The sequence below is a fragment of the Emydura macquarii genome, unplaced genomic scaffold (assembly GCF_026122565.2).
Source record: "Emydura macquarii macquarii isolate MOO-44397 ecotype Brisbane River unplaced genomic scaffold, CSIRO-AGI_Emac_v2 contig_1644, whole genome shotgun sequence".
NCBI lineage: Eukaryota > Metazoa > Chordata > Testudines > Chelidae > Emydura > Emydura macquarii.
This window is the reverse complement of record NW_027131781.1, coordinates 4,080,568-4,099,275: the sequence shown is the minus strand read 5'-3', so window position 1 is coordinate 4,099,275 and position 18,708 is coordinate 4,080,568. Positions and strand designations below refer to the sequence as shown.

The window sequence follows — 18,708 nt, the reverse complement described above, 5'->3', positions numbered from 1 at the left end:
ATTGGAAAGCTAAGAACTAGCTCATTGATTCCCGTACAAACATCTTGTAATAACCATGACAATTTTAGAACTAAGTAACATGTAAGATGCTGTGGTCCAGATCTGTTTGGTGTGAAAACTATCACCTGAGGTGGGGGAGTCTGGGAGCCCAATCAACATGAGAACAATGGACAAGAGCCTATTTGTATTTACTCTCTGTGGAAGAGGCAGCCATAGGCATACTCAAAGACACATGAATCCCAGGAGAGTTCTTGGAAGAGGAGGCCTGAGGAGCTGTGAGCCAATAATAGCCTGTTACTGAATAAGAGAAAAGAAAAATGGCCCAAATGGTTATCCATCACAGGAGTGACTTTGCCAGGGCGGTTGGCTCATGAAAATTGGATCCCAGCTTTTGCAACTGGACAAGTGCTGCAAGAAATGACCTTTGGGTGAGAGAGACACTCCTGTCTAATAAGGTATCTTAAGTATAGGCTGTAGATTGCATGTTTTCTTTTACCAGTAACCTTCTGTTTCCAAATCCTTTTACTTGGATTTATTTTGAATCTTTATCTCAGTCTGTTAAATAAACTTCAGTTTGATTTTACGATAAACTTGTCTAAGTGCATTGTGCTAAGAAAGGTGTTGAACTGATTTGAAACTAGTGCTGCTAGCGCTGCTTTCCAGGAGGCAGTGGGTCGATGTGCGTTGTGGGTGTTCAGAAGACAAGGAATCGGGCACTCAAGTATAACAAAACGGAGGATGTAAATTGCTAGCCTGCACTGGAAAAAGAGTGAGGCTTGTTGAGTTCAGAGCGGAGCACTTGTTTTGCCAGTAAGGTGACCTGATGTCCCGATTTTTATAGGGACAGTCCTGATATTCAGAGCTTTGTCTGATGTAGCACTTACTGCCCCCCAGCATCTCTTCTGATTTTTCACACTTGCTATCTGGTCACCCTAGTTGCCAATAACTAGTAATTGGTGAAGGTTTATACGTGTGATGGGTAACACAAGGCTCCCTCCTGCTGTAAGCAGGTTGTAGTGATTCACCACAGACAGCTTGGGTAACCCTGAAAAATCATCACAACTCCTCTATGGTAGCAGGACTTAAAATGGTGTAGCTTTCACTTTCACATAGAAGCTGTGAGCACTGCATTTGGGTGTATGCAGGAATCTGTCATGGGTGTCAGGGCCCCTATTTTAGCATTCACAGCCAAAGTTTGTATCATCTGTGGTGCTGCCCCCTTCTCCATGAGCCAGATGCCAGCTCATGTGCAAGTCCCAGGTCAATTCACTAGGTATTAGTACAGATGAAAGTGATTTGTTAAATGTATAAGAGTGTATTTGGTGTTTAAACTCCGTGAAAACTAATGATGTTACTTGCATTGTTTTCACGTATCTGTATCCTGTTATACTGTAATAGCAAATATTTACATTGTGTATACCCGTGTACCTATATGACCCATCAAAGGAGAAAGAAGCCTTGTGGAATGCAAATGAACTTTAACAGAAGAGTTCTTATTTCAAAGCAAGTGGTCATTGTGTGGGATGATCAGAAGTCAGACTCTAAACACATTCCTCACTCTCTGTCATTAAAGGAAAAGCCCTGTGGGTAGTGATCCTCTCAGCTTGTTTTCTGTGAGAAGCTATAAAGATGGATTCAGGGACAGATCCTTTATCTTTGGACAGTTTGTACTCTTACAAGGAAGTGTACCACATGCAAAGTGGAAAGCCCCAGATAAAATCTGGGAACCCTAAATACACTTTTTGGGAAATTGGGTTTATGACATCACTGACATCATTTGGAATTACAATCTGATTCACTTGTGCCTGTGTTTTACCTGCTCTAACCTCTCATTTCCTTTCTCTTAGCTAATAAACCTTGAGTTAGTTTAGTTTAGAATGGGGTACCCGTGTTCGCTGAGGTGTGAGCTCTCAAGGGCCAGGTGATCTGGGATAAGTGACTGGTCTCGTGGGAGGGGGAGCAACCTGCTGCGATGTGATTTTGGGTATGTGACCTGTTATCGCAAAGTCCAGCGTGGCGGGGGTAAGCTAGGCGGCCGGGGGAGTCTGAAGGGGAGCCTCTGACTCCAGAGTCAGGCTGGCGTTAACGACCCGGTTCACATTTGTTACTGGCGGGGTGAAATCCAGTGAGGGGCCAGGGCAGCGGGCTGGGGGCCTCGGCCCTGCTTTCTGACAGGGGGCCCTGAGGCAGGCACTCAGACAAGGGGGCGGGGCCTGAACACAGCACCCCAGGCCCCCCCCGCGCCTGCCCAGGGTGTCCCGGGGCTCACAAGGGGTGGGGGCCCCGCCCCAGCAGTGGCAGGAGGCCCCATACCGGGGTCCGCAGGCTCCTTGGAGCCAGCAGGGCCAGGCCAGGCACCCCAGCCCCTGCGACTAGAGGATTTAACCCTTTCTGCCTCCAGCCGCTGGCCTCGGGGCTGCTCAGCCTCAGCCTCGGCCCTGCCCCCCCTGCCTGGCCCCTTTTTGCTCTGGCACCCCCGCACCCCTCCCCCGTCACCCGCATCGTCCGTTTACTCCCCCCCGAAGATGAGCCAGGCCACCCGCTAGGCTCGCGCCCGCTCGCGCTCGGCCCGGGCGGGGAGGGGGGGGGGGGGACAAGATGGCGCCCTGTGATTCAAACGCGGCGCGCGGCGTGCGGGGCGGGGTCCCGGCGGGGTTCATTGCGCCTGCGCCGGGAGTTACAAGATGGCGGACAGTGCGGAACTAAAGGTAAAGCGCAGCTTCAATTCCCTCCGCCATCCTCCCCCTCCCCGCCCCGCTCCGGCTGCCCGCGCCGCCGGGACCCGGCCCCTCTGCAGCGCCGGACTCGGCGAGGCTGTGGGGGCGGGGGAAAGCGCGCTACTGCCGGGCCCTGCCTGCTACTGGGGAGCCTTCTGCCGCTGCACACCCCCCAGCAGAAAGGGCTGAGGGGCCAAGCCAGCGGGGAGGACCTGTCCTGCTCCCTCCCTCCCGCCCCCGCCCGGCCAGAGCTGCCTTCCCCCTCCCCCCTCTCCGCAGCTGCCTTCTGCGCCCCCACACCCCTCTCCGTTGAGCGGTGCGGGGGGCTGCCCCTCCCCCTTCCTCTCTCAGCAGGGGCTGAGCCAGGCTGGGGGCGATCTGTCCTTCGGCCCGAGCTGTCCTCTGCCTCCCCACAGCCCTCTCCCCGCAGCGACCGGCGGGCTGCCCTCCGGCTGCCCCTAGCAACGGGCTGTGGGGCCAACCCAGATGTGGGGGGACGGGACCTGTCCTTCGTCCCCAGCCCCCTCACAGCTGCCCCCTGCCCGTCCCAGGCTCCCCACACTCCTCCTCCCCAGTTCCCCTTCCTCCTCCTCGGGGAGATGCCCTCCCTCTGCCCATCCCCACACTCCTTCTCTGGGGGTGGGGAGAACCGAGCCCCAAAAGCCTTCCCGGTGCTGGCAGAGGCCGAGGGGTGATCTCAAAGGACTGGGATGAGGGGGAAACTGAGGCTCTCCTCATCCAGCATTAGCAGCTCCCTGCCCTCAGCCCCAGCCCCCGGGGTCCACACTCACATCGTGGGGGGACCAAGGGACGGGTTGTGTTGGAGGAATCACATTGGTTCAATGTGCCTGCTGCAACTTTCCCCCTCCCCCAAATACATACACTGTCTGGAGGAGGGAACTTATCCCTGCACCCCAAATATCCAACTCCCATTGAGGAGAAGAGGGAGACCACTTCGTGTTGTGTGAAGGGCTGTGGACGTGGGGTGGGGGGGCTCTGCCTCAGGAAGGAAATATGAGTGGTGGCCTGTGTTTTACTGCACACGGTGGTTGTATTTTCCTGGAGGGTTAGTATTTTCCTGGAGGGTTAGCGCAGCTAGAAATCTCATCAAAAGGCCAAAGAGAACCGAGTGAGTGATCACAGGAGAAGGATGCATCTCTCTCTATCTTTCAGTGTCTCAGTGGGGATGGGAGAGAAGAGGACTGTTGCCAGAGATCCTCCTTCCTATCCTCACCCTTCCCCCAATCCTGAGCACTCAGAAAAGTTTTTTTTAATGGACCCCCATGGAGATGCTTTAGTTAGTACAAGAGGGGGAGGGAATCTGGGGGATTGGGTTGCTATGTGTGTTATGATGAGGCTGGAGGAGGAACTGTCGTTTAATTTCACTGAACTGACAGCCTCGCCTGCTTTATAATTAAAACCCCCTAATTGCTCTCAGAAAACAGAGGGATAGAAGGAAACCCAGTTGATGGGTGTTCCCTCTTTAGGAGAGGAAAGAACTTGGAGAGAACTTTCCTCTGTCCCCTCACATAGTTCTCTGTCTCTGGGTTTGATAATTTGAATAAAGGGGATTTAAATGAGTTTTAAAGTCTCATAGGAATGCATATTTGCAATGTCTTTCAAGAGAGATTTCTGAAAAATCTGTTTCAAAACAAATCCTAAAATGAGGTACTTGCTGTCTGAATGAGCGAACTTGGCATGGGTGGATCCCCTCACAACTTCAGTGCTGTGGTCAGGCTGGGATCACCATAGATTTGAGGAGGCAATATAACTATTTGTTAAGAGAACCATAGATGCTGTTCCTTCTGACTCTTTAAAATAAAAGTGAAGTGCAAATAACTTTGAGGATCATAATGGAAATCTTATATGTTATGAATGCATATGCAGGTTTTCTCCTTTTCTTTCCTCCAACTCTTATATATTTCTGATCAGCATGAAGAATGAGATCCACAGTAAGAGGTTTTAGAGTATATAATGTGTAATGCATATTCTGTCCAAGGCAATCCCCTTTCCTTAATATTTCAAAATGTCTCAGTCTTTTCCCTCTTCCCGTCCATCTGAGATTTGGTTTTGGGTGTATCTAGTGACTGGGAATTTGTCAGGTTGTGAAGAGGTTTTTTTAAAAAAAACAAACAAACAAAAACATTCTGTGCCTGTTCAGGAAGCCAATTAGCTCCTTTGGGATCTGTGTACACAATGATGGCGATTCTCTGTGCCAGTCGAAGATGAATGGATCTTGTTAATATCCTCTACTACCTTTTGTTTTCAGGGGGATCATGCTGGTCATATTGCACGAGACCTTAGGAAGTCTTTTTTTCTCCCACTTTCCTTCCAACCTTCTAAAAATTATGCAGTCTACATAATAAAGATAAAAGGTTGAAATTTGTTTTCCCTGCTAAACTGCTTAATTCATCTTAGATTCAGTCAGCAACATGCACTCTTATATTTTCTACACTAACAGTTTCACAGCAGTTGGTTTGGTTGGTATGTTTAATAATGTTTTTAGGTTGATTGATTTGGATGGATTGAAAAATTTACCAGCCAGAAACTGATACCCAATATTTTTTTTTGGATGGGTGAGAGGTGGCATTAGTGGAGGGACAGTGTTGAGAAGGGGGAGAAGACTTGGATTCCTGTTAGTACAGTCACCTGTATCAATACTTTAAAGGTCTGATAAATGTGATGCTCCAGTCTTTTGCTTTTACAGAACCTCCTGACACTGTTTATGGAGAGAGGGGAGGGGTGTTGTCTTGGCTGCTGAAGGAAAGGGTAGGAGGATTTTCCTACTCTGCCTCTTCCCCAGCCTCCCAGTTGCTGTCAGCAAGGGCTGTCTTTGTATCCAGCGTTCTTCCCATTTCTTGTCTTTTGTATCTATTTTTGCCTTTTTTTCCTTTTCTGTTTGTTGGCCTTTTCCTATGCTAGTCTCTGCTGCTGCAGTTCATTGCTTTCCCAACCAGCAGCAGAAAGAAATTGAGATGATTCTTTTCAGTTTCATTGCTGCCTTCAGGATTCTGAATGGTAATTGTGAAACTGACTAGTAGCTTGTTAATTTCACTCTACAGCTGTTTGGGAAGACCACCAGTACTTGCAGCTGAAATCTACAGACCTGGGAAAGAAACATAGCATTGGTGTACATTTGGAAGATTATATTTGTAGCCACAAGGGTTAGTGCTGCAATTTATAAACAACACAACCTTATAGTTTTTACAAATTGATGGACCGGAGGCTCCCTGTTGTGAAGAAAAGCTTTCCACCTGCCCAGTCAAAATACATTTTTCAGGTTCTGTTCTTCCCTGTTCATCTTTTTCTTTGCATGTTGTGAAACAAGAAACATCACATCTGTTTACTGAGTTATGGGTAGATTACATCTTGGGTTGTAGGCCTCCTGAGAAATCCTATTTAAAATGCTGGATGAAGTGAATCTTTACAGGGAGTGTGTTAACAGTAAGGTGTTATGTTATGTTGGAATTTGTGTGAAATATATTAAGCAAGAATATACTCAAGGAAATCAGTTTTCCTCATACTAGATTTGATGTTAAAAGGGGATCTACCTGAATGAAAACTCTCAAACAGAATTTAAGACAAATTAAAATTTATTTAAAATTGTAAAGTGAATATTGAGTTTCTTTAGCATTATTTTTCTCAGGCAAAATTTGCCCTTTTCTCTCATCCACAGACCAATTAAGTGACTGCCATCAACTTGAAATCCAATAAACTTAAACAAAACTCCAACTTAAGTAGTTGCAAGGTACCTGCCTCTGAGCATCTCTTGCCAATTTTTGTTCTTGAAATAACATTTTCCTGTCTTGTTTGTGGGAAGGACCTACAGAATTATACAGAGAAAACAGTGACCTTGACGACACAGTGCTGTCAAATATTTAAAATTGAGAAAAAAATTAGAACTATTTTTCTCAGTCACTTACTTGTAAAAGGTACAATTTTCAGACAAAAGTGTGAATTAGACATTTGGCATAAAGCATAAATTGATGTCCCATTTCCTAACGAAGATGTAAAGGACTGAAATATTCTACAGGACTTGGGCATTTTTGTGCTATTTGAAAAAACATTCATGCAAAGCCAAATGTCTTTTGTGGGTCTTGGGCGTAGGAGTACCATATTTCTTGGTATATTAAAAGTTCTGAATAAATTGAACCAGTATTTTGTTTTCATCCCTTGTTAATGAAACAAGGTGACTTTTGAAAGTCTATTTTATTTCCTGAACTCTAAGGGGAGAGGTGTGAGAATTTCCCTATTCTTAATTACTCCCCCCATACAACTGCATGCAGACTCTAATTTATCTTGGGGTAAGCTATTTAAAGCTCTTTCTAATTAGAGGAAGTATACTTGAGTGATTAAACCTTTCCTTCAGTATTTCTTATATCTCTATATGGGTTATTAGGTTGTTCTGATCTTTGCCTTTTACTCAAGTATTTTGGAAACCATTACACAGTTTTGGGTAATCAATTCTTATACAGGGTTCAAAGAATAAAAAAGAAAAGCTTGTGCTTTAGTATTGTCTGTCTTGATGCTGTCCTAAGAAGCTGGTTTGGAAAGCGCATGCTGGGAGGTTTCCTTCTTTGTTCTCCTATCATTTTAAGAAAGTGCTTTTGGGGACTGAACAGATCCCTGGTGTGTTTTTTGTTGGATACAATTTCTGTTTTTAAAAAAAGTGAACCAAGAGTTAGAATAAAATACATCATAGTATTAACACAAAAAAGTGAGTGGGTACAAGCTGATTTTAAAAAAAATTCAAAAACTCTTTTGCTATGTGTAGGGAGGCTGTTATAATGGGGGCACATTAATAGTATAGCTTTCAGGTAGTAATAATAATGATAAACGGATCTCTTAGTATGCAAAGCGCTGTATGGAAGTTAAGTTAAATTGCATTGCCAGTGCTAATAAATATAAGCTAACTATTTTAATGTCCATTTAGAATTTATGTACAGATTTTTTTTGACAGGCATCTTTACTTAACCCTTTTATATTTTGACTTGCACACTTCTATGCTTTTAAGTTTGTTTTTCTTGAGTCAATAGATCACATTACTGACCTGGGCAAAATTAAATATGAAAATGTTTTCCAATGTATTTTGAACTAGATACCTCTAAACTTTTACTCACACTAGAACTGCAAAGATCAAACGAATGAAGTGGGCAGCTGTGCATCATTGTTCCCCTTTAAAAGTCCAACCCACAGCATTTCAATATATTGCCAATAAAAATTATATTGCATATATACAAATATAGTGTGCACATACTTGAAGGGTTTATACTTCTTTAGGATGGCCTCTACTGTATTTGCAGGGAGGTATATTGGATTCCAGGGGCAGAAGGAACCATTGTCTCATCTCCTGTATAATGCAGGCCAAAGAACTTGTCCAAAATAAAGCATGCATGCATATATATATATATATATATATATTTTTTTAAAAAAAGTCTTTTTTAAAAAAAAAAATTGCCTGTGATGGAGCATCCATCACAACCCTTGGTAGACTGTTCAAGTGGTTAGGAGTAGAATTTTTATTCATGGACTCTTGAGGGAAAGCGGAGGAAAGATGCAGGAACCATTTATAGTAGTTTAATAAATGCTGATGAGTTATTTTTTGCATGGAACTTGCATTTTATTTCCCTTTTTATTGTACAATCAAGGTATAAGGTGCTATGATGATACAAATAATATAATTAACTATTAAAAGATTGGAAGTTTTTAAAAGAAAGTACAGGTAAAGGATCTCAGCCTTCTTCTCTAGCTTGATTTCCCCCATCCCTGGCACTTTTAGAGGACAGAAAGATTCTAGCTTATTTGGCCATTTGTGAAATACGCTGTGGGACAGACATGTAAGGGAATCTTCTTAAATGTATCCCATAAAGCAGGATGTAGTAACAATAGATATTCTGCCCCTTCATTCTTATGCAAAAACTGGTATTTTAGTCTTTTAATTTTGAATAGTGTGACATGAACCTGCCTTTATGTGAAGCATAAAGATAAGTGCAACATTTCACAACTGTGTTTAGCATGATTATTTTCGTCCCTGTAACCTGTTCTTGCAGAGCCCAAACATTTTGACCAATTTTTTCCTTACCATCGAACCCCCAAACTGTTAAACAATTGAGGTTTAAGTATTGTGTGATTTATTTTAAAGTACCCTCACCCCCTTCCATTCCCTCTGAGGGGTTATTCTCTCCATTTTCCTTAAGTATCTGTTGTAATCCCTGTTGATTGCAATAATGCTTGAGTCCATAGCAGAACCTGTACCTTTTGTATTGGGAACCAAGGACTTAAAAGGTTATTTTGTGGGTGAGGAGAAAGCATTCTGGGAGCTGAGATCATCCAGGATCCCAGAGGGTTTGTGACTGAGGGGGCTTCAGTACTCTACTTTCCTTTCATTTCAGAATACTGGTATTTAGCCCTTCAGTTCTGTTTGTAGGCAGCATTTTTTTCTGCATGTAGACTTGTTTTAGAAATACTGGTATCTCTGTTTTGGCTGCTGTTGCTACACTCAGGTGATGTGGCTCCAATGCAAGACATTGAGGTGCCTTTCTGATGGAAGGCTCCTCTCTATCTGGATGTATAGAAGGGAATCAAGGCCTTATGAGAACGACAAAGTTGAAGCAGAGTGTAAGTATGCTTTTGTGTCATAAGGCTGCCACTATATACCATGTACACCTTTCATACCTCAAGTGCCTGAACTACTGCTGTTCATTGTGAGAAGAAACCTTGACTCTGGATTTTTGTAGGCACATCTGTATTTTAAACAGAGAAACTTTCCTTTTGGGAAAGTGCATTGTTTGGCTGGCCACCTTGACATGTGCTTGCATGGTTGAATCCTTTCGATAAAACTCAGTTTTGCCTCTGACTGTTGATTCTCTCATGTATTGCACTGTTCATTGCTCTGTCACTATTGCAACACTTTCTCAGCTAATTAACACTGAGAATATTTTTAAGGGAAAATGTTTACTTATGCAGAAATTTCATATGGTAAAACTAATTCTTTTCAGTGTAAATGGTTACTGAAAGGGAAGAGTTTAAAAAGCATATCTTTAAAAAGTAGATTCTTTTTGTTAACTTCCCTGGTCATTAAAAGTGAAAGAATTTACCAAAAAAAAAAAAAAAAAAAAAAAAAAGCTCTCAACCATTACAGCTCTCAACAACTGTTTACGTTTGGAATTTCAGTATCTTCATCAGTAAAAAATAAATTAGTCTTTCTTGGCTCTCTTGCTTAAATATAATCACTGCCAAAAAAACTGTTAATACAAAGTTAATGTTGTCTAGTGTTCTCTCATGCCCTTCCAGAACACACAGGATGCTAAACATAAACCTTTGAAAACCAAAAAATACAGATTTAAGGCAATATCTCCCATGGGCTGTCCCCATAATCTTCACTCGGTCCCCCTTGACCTGACACTAGGAACCTGGACCAAATAAAATCTGACCTAGCCCTAACAATCTATCATGTTTTGTGTTGTGACTGACTCATTTCTAGGTCCATCTTCCTTCTCATATGCTCTTGCTAATCCTCCTTGTGTCAGCTGTAGCTCTGTTGATCCAAGAATTGTTGTAGCAAGCTGCTGTATCTTGCCCTGCCAAGTGGAAAGAGCAGATAGAGGAAATGGGGATACCTGTTTTCTGGACTGCTATGCAAGAGGTCTGATTAGATGATTGTAATGGCCCCTCTTGGCTCTAAAAGTCTAAGAATGCCTGAAAGTCCTGTAAATATCTGAAAAGTATCAGGCTGCTAGAATGGTTTCACTCTCTCCTCCAGAAGCTTACATTCCTCAAGATAGGGGAAGGTAAGTTTCATTCCGTTCTAAGTCCCATATTCTGTGCCCACCCCAGCTCTCCATTTGCACTGACATTCCGTGCATCCTCTGTTTTCATCCGTTGTTTCTCTGTGGGGTGGTTCAAGCAGTCTGCTTGCGTGCATCACAGGGTATCAAAGCTCAGTGGGGAAACAAAGGCGATGTCTCTGGGAACCCTTAGGCCCAGGATGAACAGTTCTGTTACCTCTGACAGATGAGTGGGGCAGAGTAAAGGGTGTGGGGGTACGGAGTGGGAGACACTACATTAATTCCCCTACCTGGCTTTCAGCGGTTTAAGTTTAGCCACCTTCCATGCTCTTGATGTGTAGAAGGCAAGGCTGGACAACTTTAATGCTGCATCAGTGAAGCTTTTTTTGGCAGTGAATTTCCTTTGTTTTGAGACAGTGGCAGTAGTGAAGGGACACAAGGGGAATTGCTGGATGCACCACTCATCTCTCAGCTATGCCTTCCTCCTGGTCCCACCATGCCCCTCCTAAGGCTGCAGGGGCTACTACCATGAGGGAAGATAGCACATAGCCTCACAGCCCATCAGATATCCCCCAGCTGGAGACAGCAAGGGAGAAGGAGGATGACTCAGAGCTAGGCTTGGCAGCACTTGATTTTTATTTTTTAGAGTTTTGCTGGATAAGCAGTGTTTTATTTTAAAGCATTTTTCTATTTTTATCTGTTTGCACTTTCACAGTTGCAGGAACTTGGGGGGACATTTAATGACAGATGTTCAGATACTTTAAGTTATAAAACTAACTTTTTGAATCATCATGTTAAATATACAAAGTAAAAATCCTTAAATCATATTTATGTTATGAAAGGGTATTTTTTTTTCCTTGCCTAGCTGTAAATTTCAGTTAATGGAAATATCCTTTTTGTCAGTTTGTGTGTATGGTGAAATGGATGTTTATCAACAGTTACGGATTAAAAATCTGATCCTTCCAAGCCTACTCAGTCTTTACTCCATTTTTGGGGTAGTGTAGGGGGAAGGGCTGCAGTACACCTATCTGCAGTATGGTAGACTCAGAGGAATGAAGTATTTCATTCATCTCAGTAGGTGTTCTCCCTCTTTCCCGGGTCTCATTGTGCATGCCTGTGTCATGTAACAAGCATGTCTGTTTCCAGCAGTGTGCTGATCCATCATGCCTACCAGGAGAATTGATCCATGTAGAACTGATCTGCCCTTGCTGGGTCCTCTGTGTTGGCTTCTCTGGTGTCAGTTTCTGTGTGGGAACTAGTCATTTTCATATGATCCTGCCCTCAAGCCACCATGTCACATGCCATACTGGCTGTCAAACTGTCCAAGGGTGGGAGTTAGGCAGGTGCACTGCATGTACAGTTGTGGGCTGCTTAACTTGCATGCACCACTCAGACTTGCAAAAGGAGTTGTGCTGTGGTTCCACACCACACAAAAGGTGGGTGGAGCGGGCTAATGTGCACAACATGCAGGTCTCCTGATGAGGATTTGAACTCAAAGGATCTTCAGTTCAAGGGGCAGTACTTGTTTCCACCTAAACAGTGTTGCTCACAGTTCTTGAAGAAATAGTTCAGAGGTACAACCGTAGTAAGCAGAGCTAGTAAAAGTTCTGTAGTGTAATACAGACGTATTTCTAAATTGGTGCTATTGAGTAGCTGAGCTGAGGGGCAGCCTACTGAGGAGGGGCAGCCATGCAAAATAAATTATAGATCTGAATTTTAAAAGCAGCTTACATTTTAAGAGGGGGAATTGTATCTCAGGACTCTTAACCATCTGAATCCAAATTTTATACCACACAGTCTATCCTTGTTGTGGCATACCAGTTTTCAAAATGTTATATGTAGATTATAGAACACTTTGAAAAATTGAGCAAGCCTCTGTTCAAGAGGCAGTCTTAACTTGGGGAGTTACAAGTGCTGCTCCATCACACAGCCTGCAGTTGAGGCAATATTTACTGAAGAATCTCCTTTACAGTCCCAGCAGAGAGGAGGCTGAGTAGTACCAGACATTCCCAGAAATCAACTGAGGGCAGGATTTGTATTCAGTCTTTGGGTGGTGCTCAGGCTCAAGGGCTACTGTTTGTTTCCTGTGGGAGAGGGGTGGCATGAGTGAAACATGCCCTATTCCTCTTTTGGGCTGTGGGAGGGGTCACTACAGCCTCGTGAGACTTTGGCCTCCAGGGGAGCCAGGCTGAGATAGCTTAAACAGGGCAAACCCCAAAGAATGGGGCAGGCAAAGCCCTAAATACTGGTGCTTTTTCTTCCATAAGATATACCCAGTCAGCAACATACAGGTTCTGCTGCCCTCACTGGTCATTCAGTAGACAAAACTCAGTTCCCTTAAAACTATCCAGCCCTTTGGTTAGCACCCAGACAGCCAAGTCAGATATGCTGGGGCTTACTGAAAATCTTTATCATATGTAAAAAGATTTTACCAATCCCAAAGGATCAGACATCACCAAACAGGTCAATGGGTAGTTCAGCTCTTACCCAAATACACACTTAAGCATTGGCTTTATTAACTAAACAAACATTTATTTAAGAGGAAGGAGTAATGGTTAAAAGGTCAGTGTACATACACACATGAAAATAAAGCTTAGGTCAGTTTCAAAGAAGTGAACTGAATTGCAAAGTTCTTAATTTGCAAAGTCTCTGAAGTTACCCAAACAGCTTGGAGGCATCAGTCTTTGTTTAGAGCGTCTGTTAGAAATCCAGTCCAGAGAAATTAAGACTAAATAGTCCACGTGCAGAGTTTGTTCAAATTCTCCCATGAGAATTAGAGTGATTCCAGACTGGTGCTGGGGTCTCAGTCTTGCAATCCAAACTTTCCCTGACAAGCTTGGACAGATTTGAGATAACGGATCAGTGCACTAGAGTCTTTTATAAATCCATGCAGGCTGACCGATATTTTCTTGACAGGTGTCTCCTTGACCAATTAATAGATGATTACTTGGGACTCTGAAGTATCATCTTATGTCCTGTGCAACCCATAACCTTGTGCTAATATAACTAGTAATTGGTCATTTACAACCATTTACTAGTATTTACTACTTCAACTTCAAAGAGAAATACAAGACAGTAATTGTTACATTCAGAGTTCCATCTAAATGTTCAGATGTTCCTTTTGAACTCTTAATCAATAGAGCAGTGAGACAGGAAAGCAGTTTATCTACATTGCTAACCTCTAACGAGATACGTAAACAAACTACCAACAATACACTTGCATGTCAAAGCTCTAGTCTACTTATAAGGAACATCCCTCACTACCATTGTATTTTCCTATAATATATCTTGAAAGGTCAGAGTTGGGCCATGCAACTTGCTTGGCTTTTTCAGGCCTAGTGTCACAGCCTGCATCTGTCTCCTTAGCCGCAGGGGGTGCAAAGTCAAAATGGCTGCCCTTTCCTGCAGAGCTGTAAGGGCTTGGGCAGCCACCTGAGGTGGGCAGTGGCCAGGGAGGGGGACCCTACACCCTCCCTGCTCCACCGGTCCCAGCCCAGGCCCTGACACCAATGGAGTGTTCTGCCACTGGGTCAGTAGGGATCAGACTGCAACACGCTGACCTGTCCAGCTTAGCAGTCAGTCCCCTGGGCTACTGCCAAACCTGTCTCCTCAGTGATCATCTGCACCTTCAGTGTCCTGTGCTCCTTCAGCTGGGTTGGCTCCCACTAGGTCCAGCCAGTTCCAGGCATCCTGAGGTCTACCGGGGTCTCATGGCTTTTGGCCTCCGCAGCCTGGAAGGTCTGTGGCTCCCTGACTGAAGCAGACAGGCAGTATCCTCCTACTTCAGCAGTGAGCCCCAACTGAGCTGCATCGCTCCCTCTTATACCTAGTCTCCAGCCAGAGCATGCCCAGCAGGGTTGAGGAGGCAGGGCCTCCTTGGCCCACAGGGTAGAATTAACTCTTTGGGAACCAGTGGGGAGTAAGTATGCCCTGTCATAAGGGTTTTTTTTTTTTTTACAATGAGCTAGCCAACCCTTGAAAATCCTAGCGTAGGTATGGCAAGTCGTAGTTTTACCTCAGTGTAGCTAATCGAGGTGACACTTCAACTCAAGCAGTATTATTAAGGTAAAACTATAGCTTGTCTGTTTGCTAGAGTTTAAATATGTTCACTGTTCCATTGAAGAATAGGTGTATATTTACCTAATGTAGACATGGCCCATGTGCGTGTGTTATGAGTTGAGCTCCTTTGCCTGGTTGACACAGTGCACTGCATCTGCTCCAAGATGTCCCCATCTCACGGTGCATTTGTGATGGGATGCCCTGGGTGACTTAGCAGCAGTGGGGATCAAAGCTAGAACTTCTGGTTCTAAAACCATGCGACTCTGCTGCCTGAATAAAGGACCCATGTTTGTTAGCCAAGGCCATAGCAGGCCCAGCCATCACTAGAGTGGGATAGAGCACCATAGTCCTGAAACACACTATTTTCTTTTTCTCTCTTCACCCTCCTCCCCACCCCTTAATCTGATTTCACCACCTCTGTGAGTCTAAGGTCTGGTCAGCGTTGCAGGTTCCCTCCTGCTCTCTTCCTCCAGCCCCATCTTCTGTGGCGATGAATGGGCCTTCTTCTCAAAAAGCATACCCCTCCTTAAAAACATCTCTGACCATCTTTTATCATGTACCTAAACTGGGTAATTCCAGCCCCAGCCAAAAGAAGGAACCCATTGTCCTCTGACCACTAGCGGTAAATATGCCCAATGGCCTATGATGGGATGTTCGATGGGGTGGGTTCTGAGTTATTATAGAGAATACTTTTCGGGTGTCTGGCTGGTGAGTCTTGCCCACATGCTCACGGTTTAGCTGATCGCCGTATTTGCGGTCAGGAAGGAATTTTCCCCCAGGGCAGATTGGCAGAGGTCCTGGGGGTTTTTCGCCTTCCTCTGCAGCATGGTGCACGGGTCACTTGCTGGTGGATTCTCCATACCTTGAACTCTTTAAACCATGATTTGAGGACTTCAATGACTCAGTCATAGGCTAGGGATCTATTATAGGAGCGGATGGGTGAGGTTCTGTGGCCTGCATTGTGCAGGAGATCAGACTAGATGATCATAATGGTCCCTGCTGACCTTATAGTCTATGAGTTGGGCCAGTTGAGAATCATTCAATTGATGGCCCTTGAGGATACTCTCATTGGTGATCCTCACTGGGGGAGGTCCTACAGTCTTCTGTGGTAGAGCAGTGTCTGGAATAGACTGACCGTGCCAAATTGACCTTGTCTTTTTTTAACACAACACAAAATGGCAGTTAGCACACAAAATGGGATATTGTACAAAAATGGAAATCACCAAACAAAATGGAGTTCCTGGTTTGATGGAGACCTATACCATTTTTTCACACACATCCCACTCTGTCACATAATGTACTGAGATCCAATTCAGTTGAGTAATCTCAATTTTGTACAGATCAGTGCCATAGTCTAAGCCACAGAAATGTGCAAACAGTGTTATATGGATGGGAAAATTTTACTGACAGGTCCTTTCTGTGCACTTTATCCCAGGAACCCTGTGATGAAATGATCCCAAATTTGTACCAGCAGCTCTATCCCAGCCTCTGATGAGGATTAGCAGTTTTCAGGACAACTTGAATATGCATGTAAATTCTTGAGCACTTTGAAAAATCAGTTGAACCTGAATCTCTGCTCATCCTCGAACTATGGAGTTGCTAGTACTCCGTAATACTGCCTTGTTTTTGCAAGTACGCAGAGGAAAGTTTAATTCTAGAACTTTTATTTGGAATAAAAACAAAACATTCTTTACCCTAGATTTTGTAAAACCTTGGACCCTAGGATGACACCTGGCAGCATCTCTTCAATGAATCTACTGAAGCATGTTGCTGGATGGTTCACAACAAACTAACAAAAGATATTGTAATTTCAGTTTGTATTGCAGGCATTTTGGATAGGGATCCCTGTAGTTGAGTTTGCATCCATGTTTTTATTCTAAGATTATTTTCAGCTGCTTGTAACTTCAGTCCTTTTTTTTTTTTTTTTTTTTTTTTTATCATTTTCTGGCTGAAATTTGACAGACTTTTGTCACTTTAGAGTGGACATTTTTCTGAATACTTGAGTCAATTGTTCAGGAAATGAGTGAAAGAAAAAATACTTTTTATTTTATTTTAAACAGCTCAAGCACATTGGTAATAAATGGTAGAAACTTGAAATTTGGCAGCATTAGTCATCTCTGATCTGGAGACTTTGATTAAAATTAGTTGTGATTTATCAAAACTAGAAGAGTATGTACTTTATGTGTGCACACTGGCTTTTGTAATCTCTTAGGGGCATGGTAACTCTATTGTTTTTGCACATGCATGCGTAGCTTAGGAAAGCTAATAGGCAGTGCTGTATCTTACTGGTTAGTGGAGGTGTATGGGGAAGTAGACGAGACTCAAAGAACTAGTTGAATATAAAAAGTAAACTATAAAAACACTAAGTCACAAAGTGAAGGACTCAAGCAGGAAATGACAAAGCATTTATTTGTCTCCTTGTGCCTTTGCATTACAAAAGTGTCTTGATCGTGGTGATATGCTTTTTATGTCTTTCAGGACTGTCACTTTCATTCTGCACCTGAATAATGTTGTATGGCAAATTGTTGTAGGTCCAGGGCATCATTGTCTTAATCACAGTGGAAGCTGCGTGTTGTGTAGTGAATGTGGCAGAAGCTTACTGTAAGAGGATGAATGAGCTTGTGGCAACAGAGTGAAACCCAGGAGGTCTGAGTTCTGTTTCTCTCCCTGCCAGAGTCTCCCTGTGTGATCTTGTGTTAGTCTCTTAATTTCTCTGTGCCTCAGTTCTGTATATGTATAATAGGGATGTTATGAGGATTAATACATTAATGTGTGTGTGTCACTCAACTAATACATCGATGATCACTGTGTAAAGATTTATTAAATGAGAAATCCTTATTCAGTGCATGATTTGGTTGCGTGCAATAAATGAAGGAGGGGCCATTCACTGAACAATAAATATGAAAAGAAATACTGAACAGCTGTTTCATTCACTGAGCACCATCCATCTTGTGCTCTGAATAAGGCAGGTATCTGGGATGTTAAAAATAGCATGTGATAGTAGTAGAAAAAGGCTGTTGTAATGCTGCTCACAAGGAGCTGAGGTAAAGTTGCCCAAGCCATCATGACTTTCTGATTGCCTTAGTTTGGCCCTTTCACATTTCTGTAATGTAGTTTTTGTACTTTCTTTTCTATGGAAAATTTGACCAAATAGCTTTGATGTTGAACTATGACCTTCCTCCACTGCGATTTTAGTAGCAGTCATTAGTGTGGCACAAGCTGAGCTAACTACAATATCTATGCTGTAGTGTGGTTTTTTTTGTGATTTTTAACTTGTAGATTTTAAATTCTAGGTCTCTGAAACTTGATGTATACATTTTTAGCTAGAATACAGAGCTTATTTCCATTGGGTGGAAAATGAGTTAAATTAAGGCAATCCTTTTATTTTTTGTTATGAAATAAATGTAGTGTTTGAAAGAGGGGATGAGAGAGTACCAGACTGGTGGTGTTGAGAAGTGAAATACTCCCTCTTCCTGCAGAACAGCTTCCAGTCAGCCTCATTCATGTGCTTCAACCCTGACTTAGAGTAATCATCTCTTAGGGTGGTGTCTATAGTGCAAGTGGGAAATGCATGAACTAACACAACGTTAAACGTGATTTTGCCTTGGGATTAACCATGAGCAGCTAACATTTTTTTTTAAATGACACTACTGTCTTTGTCCACTCTAAGGGCAAAAACATGTTGCAAGCTGTTACATTAGTTAACATTTTTCTAATTATTGTTTAATGTACTGCACTTTCCTACTAAAGACAAGGCCTAAGGATGAGAGGACTATAGCCAGCGAATGAGACAAGAGACAGCGGAAAGACATGAGACAAGTGTCTGGTATATTTTTCAAGACCTTGTAGGTACTTGCTACTCAGAGAGGTTGTTACATAAGATGTCAAAGGCATCAACAAGGCCTATGGGGGGAAAAATGCTCTTTGGTCAGAAGCCCATCACCCACAGCTGAGATTCTTACCAGGCTGCTATCTATGGACTTTGCTCAGGGAATACATCTTTTGTACCATTCGGTGGCTGATTGGTGTTTGAAGCTCTGGATACTGAAAAGGAGAAGGATCTCTAAGCCTCTTTCCCCTTATTCTCCTTTAAACCCAGAGCCTTCTTTTTTGGGGGGGAAGGAGGGGAGGAAGGAAGAGAAAAA

At 43.4% G+C, this 18,708-nt stretch overlaps 1 protein-coding gene across 1 annotated transcript in view; it reads left to right on the top strand.

The window, feature by feature from the left end:
• The first annotated feature begins 2,678 nt into the window (after positions 1-2,678).
• The window catches only part of PIAS1 (protein inhibitor of activated STAT 1), a 77,687-nt gene continuing 61,657 nt past the window's right edge, over positions 2,679-18,708 (top strand). Inside the window, exon 1 of the mRNA XM_067555509.1 lies at positions 2,679-2,708. Within this exon, the coding sequence (XP_067411610.1) occupies positions 2,685-2,708 (24 nt within the window). The 5' untranslated portion in view covers positions 2,679-2,684. The remainder of the gene's footprint in view (positions 2,709-18,708) is intronic.